This window comes from Sinocyclocheilus rhinocerous, unplaced genomic scaffold, assembly GCF_001515625.1.
Source record: "Sinocyclocheilus rhinocerous isolate Xijiao unplaced genomic scaffold, SAMN03320098_v1.1 scaffold2041, whole genome shotgun sequence".
NCBI classification, from domain to species: Eukaryota; Metazoa; Chordata; class Actinopteri; order Cypriniformes; family Cyprinidae; genus Sinocyclocheilus; species Sinocyclocheilus rhinocerous.
The window spans coordinates 306,696-326,586 of record NW_015649795.1 but is presented as its reverse complement, the minus strand read 5'-3'; the positions used below and the strand labels follow the sequence as shown (position 1 = coordinate 326,586).

The window sequence follows — 19,891 nt, the reverse complement described above, 5'->3', positions numbered from 1 at the left end:
TACACACACATATTATATATATATATATATATATAACGTATATGTCTTGGGCAATGAATTCTTATTTGTGTGGCCTATAGGCTATATCCCCGTCACGTATTGGCTCCGTGCGTTTGAACCGAACTAGGCTAACGTTAGGGTGTTGCTCATAAAGTATTCAAAATCAAGTCACCGATTAATTAATGGCTGAAGGGGGTCATTTTAAAACTATTTAGCGCTGCTGTTGATCAGTGAGTATGCCGTTTCCATCACTCCAATGCACTTCTCCATTTCAATCCCTTACGGTGGCATATTTGTATGTATTTTTTTATTTAAATAAAGTCCTTAGAACCTAATCATTTATCATAGGTAACGTTACACATTATGTTAGGAGCTTAAACTACGATTAAACGGTCATAAACGCAATTGTACGGAAGTCCTGAATTTAGATTATTTTGATTGTTTCGGTAAAAAATAATACATGATCGATATAAATGTTAGATATTTTGGTATACAGAGTTAACATTACACATTTCTATTAACATAATTTTTGCAGCGTTATTAACATTCTACTTTCTGGTTAGAGCCAATAAATGTGTATTAAAACAATAGTTTGTATATGGCCTAGTGCTGATTTTTTAATGATATTCAGCTCCAACTAATAGCTCAGAATTAATATGTATGATATATAAATGTTTGACTTTAACACATTGGAATCAAAACTGATAAGAATCAGAATTGATAAAGATAATCGAAATTTGAATTTAAAAAATAATAATAAACGATAACCAACCCTACAGCCTAGTTAAGTAAAAATGATTAAATTCTTTAAACCTGAAATGCAAATAAAAATTGTAAAACTAAAAAGAAAAAAATCAGATAAGTTAAAATGTGATATGTACTCATGTGTCTTTTTTTAATAGGTGCAATGAAATGGAGCTGTAAAGTCTGCAAATATAACGCAACGACAAGGTGTGACCTCGTACGACATTACAGACTACAACATTGGTCATCTGGAACCTCAGTGGCGTCATATTAATTATTTTAATTAAATGTTATTATACATTTTAATTAAAAATAATACTAAATTATTTTTTTGTGTTAAATCAAATTAATTCCTTTAAGTAGTATTCATTAACAGTGCTCCAATGAAAACAATATGTTTAAATTTTACTTAATTTTTTTTGTGTGTGCTATTTACATCAACTTAATTTGAATGGCTAATTTTTAAGCACCTTTTGATTAAATCTAACTCAATTCTCAATTGTTGAATTTAATTAATAATATTGCTTGTAATGTGTTGCCACAATTTTATTGAGTAGATGTAGTGTATTATTTTTTACAGTGTAGATCCTAGTGAACTGGAAAATTACAGACCCATTTCAAATCTTCCTTTTATGTCTAAAATTTTAGAAAAAGTTGTGTCTGCTCAATTGTGCTCCTTCCTGCAAAAAAATTATCTCTATGAAGAATTCATAGAGGCCCCACCATAGCAAAGACACTGCACTTGTTAAAATTACAAATGACTTGCTTCTTGCGTCAGGCCAAGGCTGCATCTCATTGCTAGTTTTACTTGATCTTAGTGCTGCGTTCGACACTATAGATCATGACATACTCATAGATCGATTACAAAACTATACAGGTATTCAAGGGCAGGCTTTAAGATGGTTTAGATCCTACCTTTCCGATCGCTATCACTTTGTCTATTTAAACGGGTAATCATCTCAATGAAATCCAGTAAAGTATGGAGTGCCACAAGGATCTGTCCTAGGCCCTCTGCTATTTTCAATATACATGTTGCCCCTTGGTAATATTATTAGAAAATACAGGATTCGTTTCCATTGTTATGCTGATGATACTCAACTATATATTTTAACAAGACCAGATGAAACTTTTAAATGATCTAAGCTAACAGAGTGTTAAAAATGTTAAAGATTCTCCTATTAAATTCGGATAAGACTGAGATACTACTTATTAGGCCCCAAAAAACAGTACACAGAATCTTGTAGATTACAATTTGCATCTAGACAGATGTACTGTTACTTCCTCTACAGTTAAAAATGTGGGTGTTATATTAGACCGTCTTTTGAAAATCATATTTCCCATGTTTCAAAAACCGCATTCTTTCGTCTTAGAAACATTGCAAAGTTATGGAACATGTTACCTGTTTCTGATGCAGAAAAGCTAGTTCATGCATTCATGACCTCTAGACTGGACTATTGTAATGCACTGCTAGGTGGTTGTCCTGCATCTTCAATAAACAAGCTACAGGTAGTCCAAAATGCAGCGGCTAGAGTCCTTACCAGGTCAAGAAAATATGATCATATTACCCCAATTTTACAATCTCTGCACTGGCTACCTATTAAGTTTCGTATCAGTTACAAAATATTACTACTTACTTTAATGGCCCTAAATGGGTTAGCTCCTGCGTACCTAACTTGTCTTCTGTCAAGCTACAATCCATTCCACTCCCTAATGTTGCAAAACTCTAGACTCTTGGTAGTACCTAGGATAGCAAAGTCAACTAAAGGAGGTAGAGCTTTATTACCTCAGATGATGCCAACCATGAAACAACATACAGAACTACCACATTTTGCTATAAGTTTGATCACAACATATAGTCATTGCTGTTAATAGTGTTCACCGTCTGTTTGATTACATGACATTAACTAACTGCTTGATTTTTACCGTACATTTCTGCCATATGGACATCAACTTGAGATAGTCACCACTGATAAGTTATTACTAAATATAATGTATAAACTTTAATTTTCTGAAAAGCTGCTTTGCAACAATTTGCATCATGAAAAGTGCTATACAAATAAAGGCTGCTGCTAGCACCACCGAATTGTGCTGGGAGGTAGTTTTTTTTAGTTTCCAGTGCTATAAAAGCTCCTCAAGGGGGATCCTTGGAGCCTACTCGAATCCAAACAACATCCAATCTCCATACCTGTGTTTAGCCTTTGAGGGGCCAAAACCACTTTTGAGAGCCTATGATCAAGATGTGCAGAATAATACATTGAATTCTAGGGCACCCTCCACCAGGAGCATTTACACCTATCCGTGGAAGCTCTTTTCTAATTAGTGCAGTGAGATAGCAGTTTCCCCAGAACACTGCCCTGTACCCCTTGTCTTATGTTTCATGCAATCTCTCCTAGAAAGAAAGAGGGCAGCCTCACCCCAGGGGTCTCCAACCCTGCTCCTAGAGAGCTTACCTTCTGCAGACTTCAGTTCCAACCCTGCTCCAACACACCTGTCTGTAGTGTGTTTACTAGTAATCCTGAGGACAGAAAGTTTTAAGTCATTCGTGTCACTTATTATATGATATAAATCTGTAAAGGCTGATTTATTCTTCTGCATCGAACCTACACTGTAGCTACGCCATAGACTGCGTAGTATGCGCAGGCTACGGCGTAGCCTGACATGCACCTCTCCAAAAATGTCACAGCTTGTCAATTCTACGCGGACTGCAAGTGCTGTGATTGGTCTGCTAGTACCCCTCCCTCCGTATGTATTTGAGTTTTGTGTGTGTTTTTTGCACTTTAATATATTTTTATGTTACACCTCCTTATTTAAAATAAAACAAAGAAAAGAACAAATGTCTTATCATTTATAATAAAACATAGCATTATACATCACTTTGTTGTCGGTGACAAACAACGTTGTTCTGCCATGGTACAAGTCGAAAGAATGCCATCTTCTCCAGTTCCGCTGTCGTCTCTTTTTTGTAGTTTTAAATAAATGATCTGTTCTTTGATATTTATTTGCCACTGTCACGGCTGATGCTTCTTCGACAAGCTGCTTCTTCTTTGGCTTTTGCCATACGACAGCGGGTTACACCAGCAACATGCCCGTGAACACTGCAGACTAGCGGTTTGCATGTGTACTGCACGTAAACGCGGACAACGATGCAGAAGTATAAATGATAACCAACGCACAGCCTATGGTGTAGAGGCTACAGCGTATGTCCGACGCAGAAGTATAAATCAGCCTTAAAACAGACATGACACATCGTGACTTCCTAAATATAGGTCTAGTAAATTCAAATGTAGTAAATTCATTTATTTCTTAGACATGGCTTTATATATATATATTTTTTAAATGCTTGTTTTTAGCATCAAGTAAAAAAAGGAAGGCCTTTGATGAAATATAGTTTGTTGAAAATGTAATTTTAGTACTGGTGCACTCCTCGTATAAATTCATATTTTAACAACATTACTTTAAGAGTAATAACTATAGAAATACAGCAACAATGTTTGTGTATCTTCAGCATGCCTACATCACCTCAATACTACATTTGTTAATTCACTTTAACTATGCATTAAATTATAGCCCCCAATTGGATTAAATAGTCCATTGAGGAATTTAGAGATTCTCATGCTCAAGCCCTTCATCATGGACCTCAAAAAGACACATTTACCTTTATCTCACTTTGGTGGGTGTTAAAGTGAATATCATATGAAAGTGTGAACTATTGTTTGGCCGTCTTCTTTTAGAACCATTTAGGCAATACATCTTCTGTAAACATTGCAGGTATTCACAGACAAGACATTGCTTCCTCTCAGGTGACTTTCATCTTGCATCTTGCAATTCACTCCTCACGCTGAAGTCTCACAATGTTGGACTGTCATTGAATAAAAACAAATGTGTTTTACAATTACATTGACATCTATTTAGTCATTTAGCAGACACTTTTATCCAAAGCGACTGATCCAATGAGGACAATAGAAGCAATCAAAAACAATAAAGGACAAATGATGTGTAAGTGCTGTGACAAGTCTTGGTTAGCCTAATGCAGTACATGTAGCAAGTTTTTTTTAAATTTTTTTTATATTAAATAAAAAGAAAACAAGTAGATAGATCGATGGTCATTTAAACAAAAAAAAAAGAATAGATATAGAATAGAGAGTGCAAGCGAGGGTCAAGTGTTTTTTTAATCAAAAGAAAACAAGTAGATAAAATAGAATTAGAATAGAGAGTGCTAGAGTTAGAGGGTCAAATGAAGATGGAAGAGATGTGTTTTTACACACTAAATGTTGTAGTATTTGATTAGTTTTAATTTTGTTACTGCAGTCCATATCCATGAGTAATGATTCTTAGCTGGGTTACCCCAATAAGAAAATAGTGAAAAATATTTGTAAATATAAACCCCTTTTATACATCGTTCAATAGCGCTTACAATGGTATATACAACATTACAATTTATGTGCATTTATAAGATTTATAGTCAAAGCAAATATCACCTGAGAGACTGAGGGCCAACATGAATGTAGGAAGCTGCTCAGTGTTGGTGTTTTAGGACTTTTCCCTAAAACATTGAAATATTGTTTTAGGACTATGTTGTTTTAGGACTGTTTCCCTTATAATGGTTACAATAAGGTTTAAATTAAGTCCATGTCTTATATATATGTGCACTGCATAGTCCAGTGTATTTAAGCCTATAAATTAATGCAGTATTATAATGGATAGAAGAAAATGAATTAAATAATATAAATGAGACAGAGATAAGATGTGATATTGTATGTCAGCCTATGTCATATTTTCCTCTATAAAGCTGACAAAATTAGAAACATGAGTGTACACGGTGTAAAGCTCTGGGTTGCAGTTTAAAGAATCATGTCCAAAACTGACCAACCCTAAAAGTTTCCACTCCTGTGAGCCCTGTCCATGTGGAGGTGTCAGACTGGAGCCTGAGGAGACTGGAGGCAAAATAAGAATCCCTCCAGTGTCAGCAGGGCAAATGTTTGACTGTTCCGCGCCAGAACCCTGTTGCCCACACAGCATGTTTTCAGACACACTGATAGGAACACCATAACTGGCATATTGCTGCTCACACTGAACAACATCCCCCAGAATCACGCGGCCCACACGTGCTTTCTCAGCATCTCCAGCCTTCTGGTCAGGTAAGAGGGACCAGCCTGTCACCATTCTTTGTCTGGAGTCTTCGACTGTATCACGAGCATCTGGTAGGCAGATTGGTAGCACATATTCTCCAATACGAGCCTTGTCCAAGAGCTTCAATATAGACACATCTGAATCCAGCACCAGGGGATCATAGTTTGGATGTAGAGTGATGGAGGATACCTGACCAATCAGAGGTGAGACGTGGAATGAATAGCAGGATATACAAAAAACTAAACATTTAAATATGCTGTAGTAGTCAAAACTTGGACACACATTATTCAAATGTATGTTTTCCAGGAACTTAGAAAATCGTTACATGTAAATAAATAATTCACATAAAAGTTGAATAGATATTAATATACAGATATTCATTAAACGATCACCTCTTGGGTTTCGCAAAAGAAAGTTTGTTTTGGAATGACATGCAGGGGAGTAAATCATGACGGAAGCAGCAATTACATGGCCAAGCACACCAACGCCGCAAAAAAAGAATTGTAACATTGATTTGGTGAAAAAGCAATGTTTTGGTATTCTCAGAAGATGGTTACAGTGGCACTGTTTGCTGTCAACTTTTAGAGAACTTCTTGCTATTATACTCCTGGATCTATTACACAAGAACAGTTAATATAGGTATATATCTTAATAATTTTTGTTTTGAAAATGATGGAAATATGGTGCTGGCCCCAATTTGTACAGTATAAAATTCAGCATTTTATGACAAAATTAAAATCCTCTCATAAGGGAACACTGAGGAACATTCTCAGTACTCAACAGGGTGTGCCCCAAGGCGTCTAAAAAGACTGGTCTCATTGTGGTTTTAGGCCAAACTATTCAGACGTTAAAATATATAAAGAAAATATATATTATTCTATGGTTTGTCCAGTAGGTGGTGTTGTGTTCAACTGCTCAGGTACTACACTTTTTCCATGTTTTAAAGGGTTACTCCACCCCAAAATTAAAATTTTGTCATTAATCACTTACCCCCATGTCGTTCCAAACCCGTAAAAGCTTCGTTCGTCTTCGGAACACAATTGAAGATATTTTGGATGAAAACCAGGAGGCTTGTGATTGTCCCATAGACTGCCTAGTAAATTACACTGTCAAGGTCCAGAAAAGTATGAAAGACATTGTCAGAATAGTCCATCTGCCATCAGTGGTTGAACCGCAACATTATGAAGCAACGAGAATACTTTTTGTATGCGAAGAAAACAAAAATAATGACTTTATTCAACAATTCGTCTCCTCTGTGTCTCTCCGCATCACCGTAGCTCCATTTTGAAGAATATCCGCTAGACACAAGCAGCTTATGCTCTTCTGTGCAAGCCGTGCTGCACGGATGCGCTATTTTCGTTCAAATCAAAGTTTGTTTTCTTCGCGTACAAAAAGTATTCTCGTTGCTTCATAACGTTACGGTTGAACCACTGATGGCAGATGGACTATTCTGACGATGTCTTTCATACTTTTCTGGACCTTGACAGTGTGATTTACTAGGCAGTCAATGGGACAGTCACAAGCCTCCCGGTTTTCATCCAAAATATCTTAAATTGTGTTCTGAAGACGAATGAAGCTTTTACGGGTTTGGAACGACATGGGGGTAAGTGATTAATAACAAAATGTTCATTTTGGGGTGGAGTAACCCTTTAAGTATCTACAAGACTAAAAAAAGAATCATTTAAAACTTGTTCAATATTTTTCAACAACAAACAGAAAGTTGCTTATGATAAGCAGACTTTCGTGTGTGCTTGCCCACTTGTGTTTTCATTTGTTTTGAGATAGTTTTAATTGTAGGTCAGTTTTAAAAATAATTTAAATTTAACTTTAATAGTTATTTTAATACTTAAAGTTTTAAATGTGCAAAGTAGTAATAATAAAGAATGGGTAGGAGTGTCCAAACTTCTGACTATTAGTATTCTTTCAAACTGACCCGTAATCGCTGCAGTCCCTTGGTCACTCTCAGATCACTGCGGTACTGTTTGCCTAGCACTACCCTGATTTTGGCCGTGTCAAGTGGATATAATTTCCCCAGCTCTGTGACACAGTGGGCAGCTACAACCACACTTCGCTGGTTCACCAGGGCTCCACTGCAAACAAGCTGCCAACCATCCATATCACTCTCTTCTTCCATCAGTTCAATGTTTGCTCCCATTGTCTTGGCCACACTTAACTTCCCTAGTTTGCTTGCAACAGGCAAACGGTAGATGGCAGCCAGCCAGGGCCAGTTAGTCTCAGAAGGGTTCTGAGGGTCAAAGTTTGTCAGCTTCCCACACACTGGCATAGAGAGGGAGAGAGAGAACAAAAATTAAGAGAAGAAACAAAAGCAATTAATATTTTACAGATTATCGAGTATGACAATAAAAGTGCACTTTGAGGGCTTGGATTGTTGTGGATCATATAGAGAGTTCTATTTGATTGTATTACTTCCTCAAGCATTTGTTTGTGCTGACGCTCTGATAAATGTGTATGGATATGATACTTTCCTTCTGTAACTCTTGACATTTGACAAGAGCATTCGGCTCACTTTCAGAGGCTCACCCTAAAATACTGGCAGATCACAAACATTTGGCATATTCACATAAGTGTGTGACTTTGTTGTCATTTACAATGAAAGACATGTTACTTCTTACAATGAAAAAAAACTTGCTAACTTGATCATTTTCTTACAAACCTCCATGATTTTCCATCACCTAATTAAATGATGAAATTGATCTCTTTAATAAAGACCTCTACACCTTCTTCATTGTTGTTTGTCTTGTCTGTCATATGTGCCCTCACCAGGCGAACAAGAAACATGACGTCCACTCCACTTTCCCATCTTCAGACAGGTTCTGCGTGCACTTCCAAAGTGTTGGTAGTAAAGTGACATACACTCATACTCAATGTGTGTGTAGACATGATGAAACCCCTGTGGGAGCGGGGGCATGGTAAAAGGGGCCTGGGTGGGCTGCACTTCCCTTAAGAAACTGGTCACTCCAGAGGAAGAATAAAACTTATGCACAGGTGTTTTCCTGAACACACACACACACACACACACACACACACAAGAGACAGAACAAGGACATCATATTAGACAAACAGAATTAATGAAACACAATTTACAGTTCACTGATTTACTTGAAAATTACTTGAAAATTCTGCTTTGGAATGAATGGGAGAATTATGGTCACAGTAATTAATTAAATGGTTCAACTTTGCATATATGTTATTGTAACACTCTGTCATCGGGAGTGACATAGTGCAACTGTCTATACCTGGATGGGATATGGGGATGTAGAACTCTCTGTTTGACCAGCACAGATACTTTGGGCTCTCGACAGGCTATAAATAAGAATACAAACAAAACATCTTAGTTTTAAATTTATTTTTGAATTTATCTATGTTAAAAAAAATGTATGTCAGTACAATATTTATGAAAATAGATTGTCAGATTTATATTGTTGGTTTAAGTATTCTGTATGAATGTATTGGGTTTCTTTATTACCAGCAGCTATCGCTCTGTAGCACCCGCCTTGTTTCCCATCTACTGTAAACAGAGCTGAAACAGCCGGGAAACCTGAATGAGTGGAGCATGCCAGCTCATTTCATACCCATATGTATGGGGAGTGGCTTGCATGCAAATTCCTCTAGCCAGTTCTCATTAGCCTTTTTTTGAAAGAATCAGAGGTGTTTAGGGCTCTCAAGTGCACCCCTAGTGTCACTACATTGAGCATCTTGTTCCCTCCATCAGGGAACGGAGATTACAATAGTAACTGAGATGTTTACTTAGTTTCCAATTCAACTCTGCTTAGCTTCAATGAGCATTGTGCCAATGTAGTGATACTAGGTCCCTATACAAAATGCCACAACCAGCTGAACTGTGTTACAAAGTTTGGCGTTGCAGATGCCGGCAAGATACTGCGGGCCTGGTAGCAATTACCACATCTTAACCCTCTCAATGTCCAGAATAATAAAAAAAATAATAATAATTTACAGCCGTGCAGACCCTTAGTTTACACTGGGGAAAGGGTTCTTTTTCCATATAGGGAAAAACACTATGGAAAAAACACTACCCAGAGGAGAGGACAGTATGTGAAGAATACATCACGTGGGCTTACCTAGTGGGAAGCACTACACATGGAAGAGGTCTCTGTGATGGGCTCTAACCAAGAAATGCTAGAGGCTCATATCCACAGAGACTGGTGGCAAGTAAGGCTCTGCCCAGGAAATATACATGGTTAACGACAGGGCACCTTTACAGTGGAAAAAAAACAGCATACACGATTACCATATAGGAATCACCACACATGGAGCACTTAATCCAATTAGACAGGCCCATCTAAAAACAGGCATACCACAAATAATGGGCCTGGTAGCAGAATTCCTCTGCCACTGATTCAGCTACTGATGAGTACTGAAAACAGTCAGTTGTTATCCCAGGTTCGCCATAAATAGGAAACACACATGGATTGGAAAACTGTGCATTATCGTGGTGTGCTTGCAGGTTCACCACTTGGTCCCCGAAAGGGGTAGTGGAAACTTTGGGTACATTGCAGCTCCCTAACCCTCTTGATGGAGGTAAGCATGGTCAGGACGGCCGTCTTCAAAGAGAAGGTACTAAGCTCAACTGACTCAAAGGGTTCAAAGGGAGCTCTCTGCAGACCCTGTAAGACCAAGGAGAGGAATAAGGCACAGCCTTAAGGGATTTAGCCTCCTCATGCCTTTGAGGAACCTAATGATCTGGTTGTGCTTCCCTAGAGACCTACCTTCCACAGTGTCATGATACGCCACTATAGTCCTGACGTACATTTTCAATGTGGAGGGGGACATCTGTCTGTCTAACCTTTCCTCTAGGAAGGAAAGCATTGACCCAATGGCAAAATCTCTGTGAATCTTCTCCTCAGGAATAACACTAGTTAGCAAAAAGAAAGGGAAGGGGAAGGAGGGCAATTCACCAGGGAGGGGGCGTCGAGGGGAGCATGAGCTCCGAGAAGCAAGTCTTTGTGGGCCAGCAGGGTGCAACCAGCAGGACCTGTTCTCCTTCCACCCTTGAAAAAACATTTGTGCAATGAGGCTCACTTGGGGGAACACATACTTGCACAGTCCCTAAGGCCAGCTGTGTGCCAAACCGTCCGTGCAGAACAGAGCTTCAGTCAGGGAGTACCATAGAGGGCAATGGGAGGACTCTTGCAAAGCGAACAGATCTACCTGTGCTTTGCCGAATCGACTCCAGATAAGCTGGAATACTTGGGGATGGTGTCTTATAGTCACCTGGGTATAGAGGTGGCCTGTCCGGCGGCACTGTAAGCCTTTGCCTCAGAGATTTAGTAAAATTAGCTTTGCACCATGCTCCAAGCCCAGATACGAATTGTTTAGCTGGGAATGTTCAGGGCAGGATGGAGGATTCCACTCTATCCCAATGTGTGCGGTGGCCTGGGAAAGCATGGCAGCCAACTCAGCATTGGGCTCAGTCTGTGTCAGCATCAGAAGGTGTCAAACATTTCCCCAATGCTGCAAATTACAATTTATCCTTGTTTCAAGCACCAAACGAGAGACTGTACTTGCCCTCAGTTGAGCCACCTCAATCGTCCATGAACTTGACTGGGACATGCTGGACAATGGGAGGTCTGTGGGAGATAACCCGGCTGAAATGCTCCCATTGATGTCCACAAATCAGCCTCAATGTTTGGAGAACAACTGACTGTCTCTTTAAAGAAAAATGTAATGTTTAAGTTGTGATTTTAACGTTCCCATGGTCATGACATGTACCATCCATGAACGCTGTCGCTGCGTAATGTCTGCATAGGTAATTGTGGTCATCCCACGGAGAATTATGTCGCCCACATTCAAAAACACAAATATGGTAAGGCATCTTTGAAAAGATATTTCTCAACCATGTTAGCTCTTTTAGGTGGAAATTCAGTTTTTTTTATTGTGTCGAAAGGTGCAGCATGCACTGCAATGCGTCATAAGGATCCAACAGGTTTTTCACAGAGTTTAATGAATTGAGTGCTGTAAAAAAAAAACAACAACAAAAAAAACATCGTGCAGCTCTGAAGAACAAAATCTGGATAAGCCAGCTAGGAGAATCTGGCATTCAAATTCCACTCACCAATTCTCATTGGTATTTTCTGAAAGCATCAGAGTCTCCCGAGTGTGACCCATAGTGCCACTACATCAACACAACATTGAGTGAGGGGCAGATAGGGAACTAAGGCTGCTTCTGGAACAGGTGCTCACCCTGGAAGTACAACAGGAGATGCTCACCCAGTGGTCTGTGTGGGTCCTAATTCCTCAGCATAGTAACAGTATACACTAAATCTTAAGCAAATTTGTGATGGTTAGGGAAGGATTTGGGTGAGCAGGTCCACAACAGCTTTGACACCTGCATGCTCTATTGCTATGAATTATCATTATTGTTGCAAATTGTCATTGATGTGTTGGCATGTGGGTGATTTCACGCACAAAAAAAGCTGTCTGCGGATTGCTCGCCTAAGCGGATAAATGTGCTTTTGCTGCCAGATCTTGATTACCGAAAATCACATTGAATTTCACATTGTATTATGCAAAACTAACTCTAGATGCACTCATGGGCGTGCTTTTCTGAAAATGAGGTGTGTTCAGGCGCATTGTTGGCATGTTGCTATTTTGAGGCAACTGAAATAGACTGCGCCATTGACCAAATAAAACCTGGTCTAAAGTCAATGGCGCAGTATTTTTTTGTTATTTAAATAGTGCGTTAGTAATATGCGCCTATAGGCGGGTCCACAACGCGAGTACACTCTGCTTATTACACACTCTGGGGCACACAGCAGCACACAAACATGCCAAATATTAAAAATTAAAGGAATACAATGTAAAAGATTATTACTGTGTAGGCTACATAAATATAAAAATGCCTACATGTCACAATGGATAGTCATTGCATGTATCAGAATTAGGCTACCTATTTGCTTGCGCACAGGCAGCTCTGTTTCCTCTCTGGAGACGAGTTCAGTTTTTTGCTCTTGCCGTGTAAATAGCGAATCTGCCATGGCGCAAGCGCAACTGGCTGTTAAAGGGAATGGGAGATGAGACTCTGATTGGTTTATTGCAGGTTATGCCCAAAACACACCCCTTACTCATTAAGAGAATAGGGACAACCCTTTTAGACCATGCGCAGGGTGCATGGTGCATTGGGGAATACTGATCCAACTTCACTTTGTGTGGTTTTTGAAGCAGTCCCATACACATGCATCTTATGGACCCTGTTAGGAGCACCCCTAAGCATAACTTACAGCTAATTTTACATACAATGTTCAATTGAATTATTTATTTATTTTTTTAAGATTTGTAACTCAATATACTTCTTCAGATTTGATGGTCAGAAATTTCCCTGATTATAACTGAAGCTAAAACCTGTGTGATTGATGCATGAAGACAAAAATCATTGGTTCATCATGCATGTTTGAGCTTCTGTTACCATATTTAATGCATGCAAGGTGGAAGAAAATAAAATGTAATTAGTACTTTTCAACAAAATTGTAAGGAGTAAAAAGTATTGCTTCTTTCTTCAGAAACGTAATCAAGTAAATTTACAAGTAGCCAATTTATATTGGACTTAAATACAAGTACAAATCCCCTAAAATAATAATTAAGTATAGCAATCAATTACACAAGTATTTTACACCCCTGTAAGCAAACTAGTCAAAATGAAAATAATTCTGTCAGCTAAGTACAGGCTACAGTTCACACAGGCTCACCAAAATTGGACACTAGGAGATTGGAAAATGGTTTCCTGGTCTAATGAGCCTTGACATTCAGATGGTAGGGTGTCAAAGTTGCGTAAACGACATAAAAGCATGACTTTCCTGCCATGTATCAGTGATTCAAGCTGTTGGTAGTGGTGTAATGGTGTGGAGGATATTTTTGTTACACACTTCGGGCCCCTTAATCAGTCTTGCCAAGTAATTTCAGGGGAAGTTGCTAAAGGAAGGTCGATTTGTTTCTAAAAATTGCTAAATGACTTGATGTCATTGTGCAATGATGTCATTAATCACGACACAAAATTGTGTCAATGCATCAAATCTCATCAAAAATATATATTTTATATATGTTAATTTAGATCTGTTCATAAAATAATATAAATACGTAATATATTAATATAAAATAACTATTTTTAATACATTTAATTATTGAACACTTACACATTTTTGAACAATTTAAGTTGTTTCATTATTATTATTAGCTAGTAAACTAGTAAAACTAAACATTCTGAACAATTATAGTTTTAAGCATTGTATTAGCAGTTAATTAGTATGCTACACACTAAGAAGAGTCTGTAAAAATAGGGCACAATCTGCTCTGTTAATATAAAGGAATTAGATTTTTCACAGGTTTTATTTTTACCTGCATTTTAAATTACGCATTGTATTTTGTGTTTTGGGGTTACAAGGTTACAATGGATAAATCCTGGAAAATTACTAGTAAAATTACTATGGTAGTCTGAAACGTTGCTAAAAGCAACATAACTGCTAAATTGTCAACTCTGCCTTTAGAACCAATTGAGCGTCATTTAAACACAGCCTACCATGGTATTGTTGCTTATTGTGTTTATTGTGCTTATCGCTTTATGACCACAGTGTACCCATCTTGTGATGGCTACTTCCAGCAGGATAACGCACCATGTCACAGTTCAAATCATCACAGACTGGTTTCTTAAACATGACAGTAATTTCACTGTAATCAAATCGGCTCCACAGTGGAATGGAAGATTAGCATCATGGATGTGAAGCCGACTAATCTGCAGAAACTGTGTGATGCTATCATGTCAATATGGAACGAAATCTTTGAGCAATGTTTCCAGCCCCTTTGTTTAATCCGTGCCATGAAGAATTAAAGCAGTTCTGAAGGGAAAAGGGGGTCCAACTTGATACTAGCAAGGTGTACCTAATAAAGTGGCTGGTGAGTGTAGCCTATTCGGATGGGATTAATTTTACAAGGGTAGATAGAGTAATGTAATTTTACCACAGAACATCTGTAATATTAATGGTCAGTTCACATGGGAAAACAAATCTCTGTAAAACTACCAAAAGTGGGAGGGGTAACTCGACTATTTTGTGCCAGGAAATGACATAATATTAACATACATATTTGCAGCTGGTCTATTCACATGGGATTAGCATTACCTAGGGTAGGATTTTTCTGGACCTATTTACAGAAGGTAAAAGTCTTTGTAATATTTACTGACAATGTCCGTAACGATTACTGAGATGCACATTCGAACGGGACTAAAATAACTGAGAAGCTCTGCTAATAATTACTTTCACCCACCTCTCCATGTAAAACTAATCCCGTCCAAATAAAGCTTAAGTAAGTGTAAGAATTTGGCAAGGCACTGCCACCTAATGGCTGTTCCTGATAACAGCCCTATTTTTTACATCAGCACCTGCCATGATGTTTCTTAATTGTCATTTCTGATACTGTGAATGACAGCAAACTCGTCTAAAGAAATCACTGCTTGCCACTGTTAAACACAATACTGTAAAAAGCACCCTCCTCTGGATGAGGTGTTACACCGAGGACCTGACTGCTCTGTGGCGCTAAAAAGAATTCTGCATTTCTGTGCAAAGGGTAAAACTGCCGAGTTGAAAACTGCCAGTAGAAATCATTTTATGGATGACTTTGCAACTGTTTCGTATCTCTTCAGTAAATTCAGTGCTAAAAAAGAGTGCTGAAATCTGAGACTGCTTCAACCTCTCATACAGATGGGCTGCGTGCCAGACCAGGTGCCATTATGCTGACACGTCCTCCGTGCGCTGCCACTCAGAGCATAAGACAGGTTACAGAAGAACTCCACTGTTTCTGGAAGGAGGTCAGGAACCAACTTGTAGTAACCATTATACAATGGTGACAGTCGAAGACATGGTCTCCCTTCACCCTCTGAGAGAGAGAAAAGAAAGTATAAGTCCAGTCAGAGGTTTTAACAAAATCAAAAATAATGTTGGGCATATGGATTTAATCAGTAACCACATAATTTCTGATGGCTTGAAAAAAATCGTCATGTATATAAAATATATTTTGAGTAACACTTTAGAATACTGTTCCATAGTTAATGAATAACTACACAAGAACAAATGACTAATGCACTATTAACATTGTAGTAACTACTATTGCCTAACAAGAAAATATGATTAACAATTTAGTAAGTAGTAGTGCTCAGTTGCAACTGGTAGTTCACTATGAGCTAATCAATAACTATATATATATATATATAGCCTGGAGAACTCCTAAGAACTTCTGTATACAAGTTCATAATTAATGCGAATTATGCATAATGTATTATTAATTCTAGAGTAAAGATCATGGTACCCCACTAGTAATGACTGTAGTTACTAGAGTGCTAATATTGCATTACTCATGTGTTCTTGTGTAGTTATTCATTAATGATGGAACAGTATTCTAAAGTTTTGAGAAATGTGATTATTTGGGATGTGAGTTGGGAAGAATTTATCAGTTCCAATTTATCTTAACAATTCCAGTTCCTTAATGGTTCCATTAACAATTCTTGTAGTACTTTTAAAGAATAAATATTTTGGAAAAAAAGAAATGCAACTCCAGTGCCAAAGAATCAGATAATTTCAATTCTTTTTGAAAACAGACAACACTGGTTGTTGTATATTTTTGATTCACTAAAAAGAACTGGCTCATATTTGTTCTCTACACTGATTGGGTTGTCTATTTAGTAGGGTACACTAGGGCTAAAGGTGCACCAGGGTAAACAGCACATTTGACCTTATTCTCCTTTAAACCACTAGATGGCACCAAAATTCACCTCAGCACTTTTCTTAACCACGAATATGCACATGGATATTTGGCTGATCCATGGACAGCAATACGAGGTTGATTCTACGCTAATTTAATCTAATATTTTATGTGGTTTTTTTTATGTTGTAGATTTAAGTAGAAAGTGTAAAATTATTGACTCAAAGTAATTAAAGCAGCAGTTTTTCAATAACAGAATAATATGTAAAAGTATGGTATTTGGGGTAAAAATGTGCACCTGCCATTGGGGCCTGCCATTTTTTTTTTTTTTTTTTCATTTGGTAAATGTAATATATTAAGTTGGGTGTGACAATGTATTTACTGAACAAAAGTAAATTATTTTATATTTATAAGAAAGAACATAGTACAAACTTTGTTAAAGTGATTGTTCTGAACAAGTATTAACTTAAAAGCATAAACATATTACTTTAGCTAAAGTATTTGTATATATACTTTCTGCCTTTTGCCCCAGGCGGGTGAGCCCCTCTTGCGACTTCCACACACACACACACACACACACACTATATATAAACACACAAACACATCACTGACACACACACACACATAATATACAATCACACACTATATAAACACATGCACTCACTCACTCACACACACACACAATAAACACACACACACTTACATAATATACAACCACAATCAATATACAGTATAACCACAAATGCACACACACTCACAAAATAAACTAACACACACACTTACATAATTTATAACCACACACACACACTTACATAATATACAGTATAACCACACACACATACACACTATATAACCACACACACAATATATAAACACATTCACACACAGACACACTGTAAACATACAAACACATCACTGACACACACACACACACACACACACACATAATATATAAATATATATATATATATATATATATATATATATATGCAAATTTTTTTCTTAAAGTGTGCCTCTAGCCCCATTGTACCCTACTGTACTGTATATTCAGTAACTGTATTGAAGCATCATTAAATAAATATGGCAGGGAATATGTGTTTTAGCACATAATTCCACTCAAGTAAGCTGAAAAATATACTTAATAACACAATAACATAATTCTTGCAAAAGTAATTTAACTGTATAAATCACTATAAAACATTTAATTGCATAAATTCTGTGGTGTTTATAGAGCATCGTAGAGACACTCGCGATTACCAATAATCTGCCCAGATTCACCTTCCATGTCTGTGTTTTGTTGAGATTCTTTTTTTGTCTCTTGTTGTAAATCCTGTTCTGACGTCTTTACATTCACTGTATCCACTTTGACCTTTTCCATAGGTTTAGCCATCATTGTCATTTTGTCAGTTGTTTTGCTCACTGTTGGTATGACTGTTGTGCTATTATTTCCAGTAGTAGCTGTGGGGAGTTGTTCAGTTTCTTCAAGCAGTGTCCCCAGATTTTCTATGTCATTCCTATTGAAAAATTCAGTGTTATTCCCTCTGTGTATGGTATCTATTTCATAAAGAATGTTGTCTTTCTCATCTTCAGTCAGGCTTAATATTGTGTATTTAGGTTCATCAGTTCTTTTTTGTCCTTTGTCAATTCCACCATCCTTGGTTTTGTCAGCCTTTGTTGTCTGATTATTGGCCATCCTATTGTCTATCAAGACAATATCTATATATTCCATGGCCAAATCTTTTGTTGGACTTCCAACTTTCTTTCCGATATCTAAATGTGTGTCTTTGTCAAAGGGTTTAAGAGGGTCCTTATCCTCTCCAGTTTCCTTCTTTTTGATTGTGTTAATGCTGCTATCAGCATCTTTGTTTTCAGCTTTAGGTTTTTCTTTTACAAAATTGCTCCCGAAATCTATGCCCGTGTCTTCGCCAAACTTTCCATCTTGTCCCACATTATCCTTTCCAGGGGTAGGTTTTTGTGGTTTTATATCTTTGACTGTTTTTGACTCATTTTCTTTTTCTTGTGAAGTTTTGTTCTTGGCATGGCCCACTTCATCTTGTCCGGTAGGTTTGTGTTTGCCTTTGTTTTGTTCATTATCTGCTGCAGGAATTATGTCCAGCTCTGTAAATAGAAGAAATTCAAAGGTTTAATTAAGGCACTTCTCTACCAAAAACTGAAGTACAAATTGAAATAGAAAAGAACCACAGACCTACCATACTGTATAAGTCAACGATAAACTGACAATAATGATTTAATGTAAAATACACTGAAGACTTGAGATGCTTGATGTTGTAAGCAGTGACCATGGAGACAATCTACACTGTAAAAAATGATCGTGATTTTAACGGTAAAAGACTGTAATGCCACAGTAAAAACATGTTAAATGATTAACAGTATCTCACCATTTTGGCGATCAGTGGTTGCTTTAGTTGGGCTCTTGACCCTTGACTCTTTAATGTTAGTTTTTCCTTGCTGTTGTATGTGCATAACAAAGCACATTTGGTATGACAACAAAAACTGTGAGAAATTGTAATGAAGTGGTTTTGATGAATATTAATGAGAATGAAATCATCATCTCATGATCTGATTCACTGATCTCAATTAGTGTTTAATTATACGGGTTGATTAACTCTTTTTGTTTTTGTTACTAATATGACGCTATAAGATATGCTGACAAACTATTGTTAAGAAATTTTAAAACGTTTAAACACAAAACTTTTAGAGCTACTGCAACATTTAGACACACAGACATCAAGAATCAGCACATGAATCTCAGCAATGGTGACTGTTATTAATTTTTTTTTTAAATCATGTACCAATGCATGCTGGGTGGCAGTACAAAACTCCCAGCATGCATTGCAGCATAAAATGTTTTTTTTGATTGTCACCAATCTTGAGATTCATAGACTGACTGTTGATGTCTGTGTGTGTTTAAAATCTGCCATAGTTCAAAGCTTTTATTTGTGCATATTGTGTAGTGTTTCACAATTATTGCGGTAGTATCAGTGGTGCAAGTCAAGAGTATTAGTTATATGTTATACGTTTAATAAGAGATTAAACATTAGGTGAGATCAGTGAATCAGACTAGTTCATGATGGTCTTGACATCACAAACACCAGTTTTATCTGATCATAGGCTCTTTAGGCTTTTCTTGTTATAAAAACTGTGTTAAATAAACAGCTTATTTAAACAACCAAAGAAAAAAACTACCGTGTTGTCCCGAATATAAGACAATGTTTTTTTTCTTGGAAATACATCTGAAAAAACGCGGTCGTCTTATATTCAGGGTCTAGAC

General features: G+C 37.3%; 1 protein-coding gene across 1 annotated transcript in view; it reads right to left on the bottom strand.

Moving 5' to 3' along the window:
- Positions 1 to 4,965: 4,965 nt before the first annotated feature.
- The window catches only part of pamr1b (peptidase domain containing associated with muscle regeneration 1b), a 99,408-nt gene continuing 84,482 nt past the window's right edge, over positions 4,966 to 19,891 (bottom strand). The window contains exons 10-15 of the mRNA XM_016515890.1: positions 17,878 to 18,717; positions 15,592 to 15,777; positions 9,132 to 9,198; positions 8,656 to 8,888; positions 7,808 to 8,151; positions 4,966 to 6,063 (exon numbers count right to left, since the gene is read on the bottom strand). Coding sequence (XP_016371376.1) covers positions 5,509 to 6,063; positions 7,808 to 8,151; positions 8,656 to 8,888; positions 9,132 to 9,198; positions 15,592 to 15,777; positions 17,878 to 18,717 — 2,225 coding nt within the window. The 3' untranslated portion in view covers positions 4,966 to 5,508. The remainder of the gene's footprint in view (positions 6,064 to 7,807; positions 8,152 to 8,655; positions 8,889 to 9,131; positions 9,199 to 15,591; positions 15,778 to 17,877; positions 18,718 to 19,891) is intronic.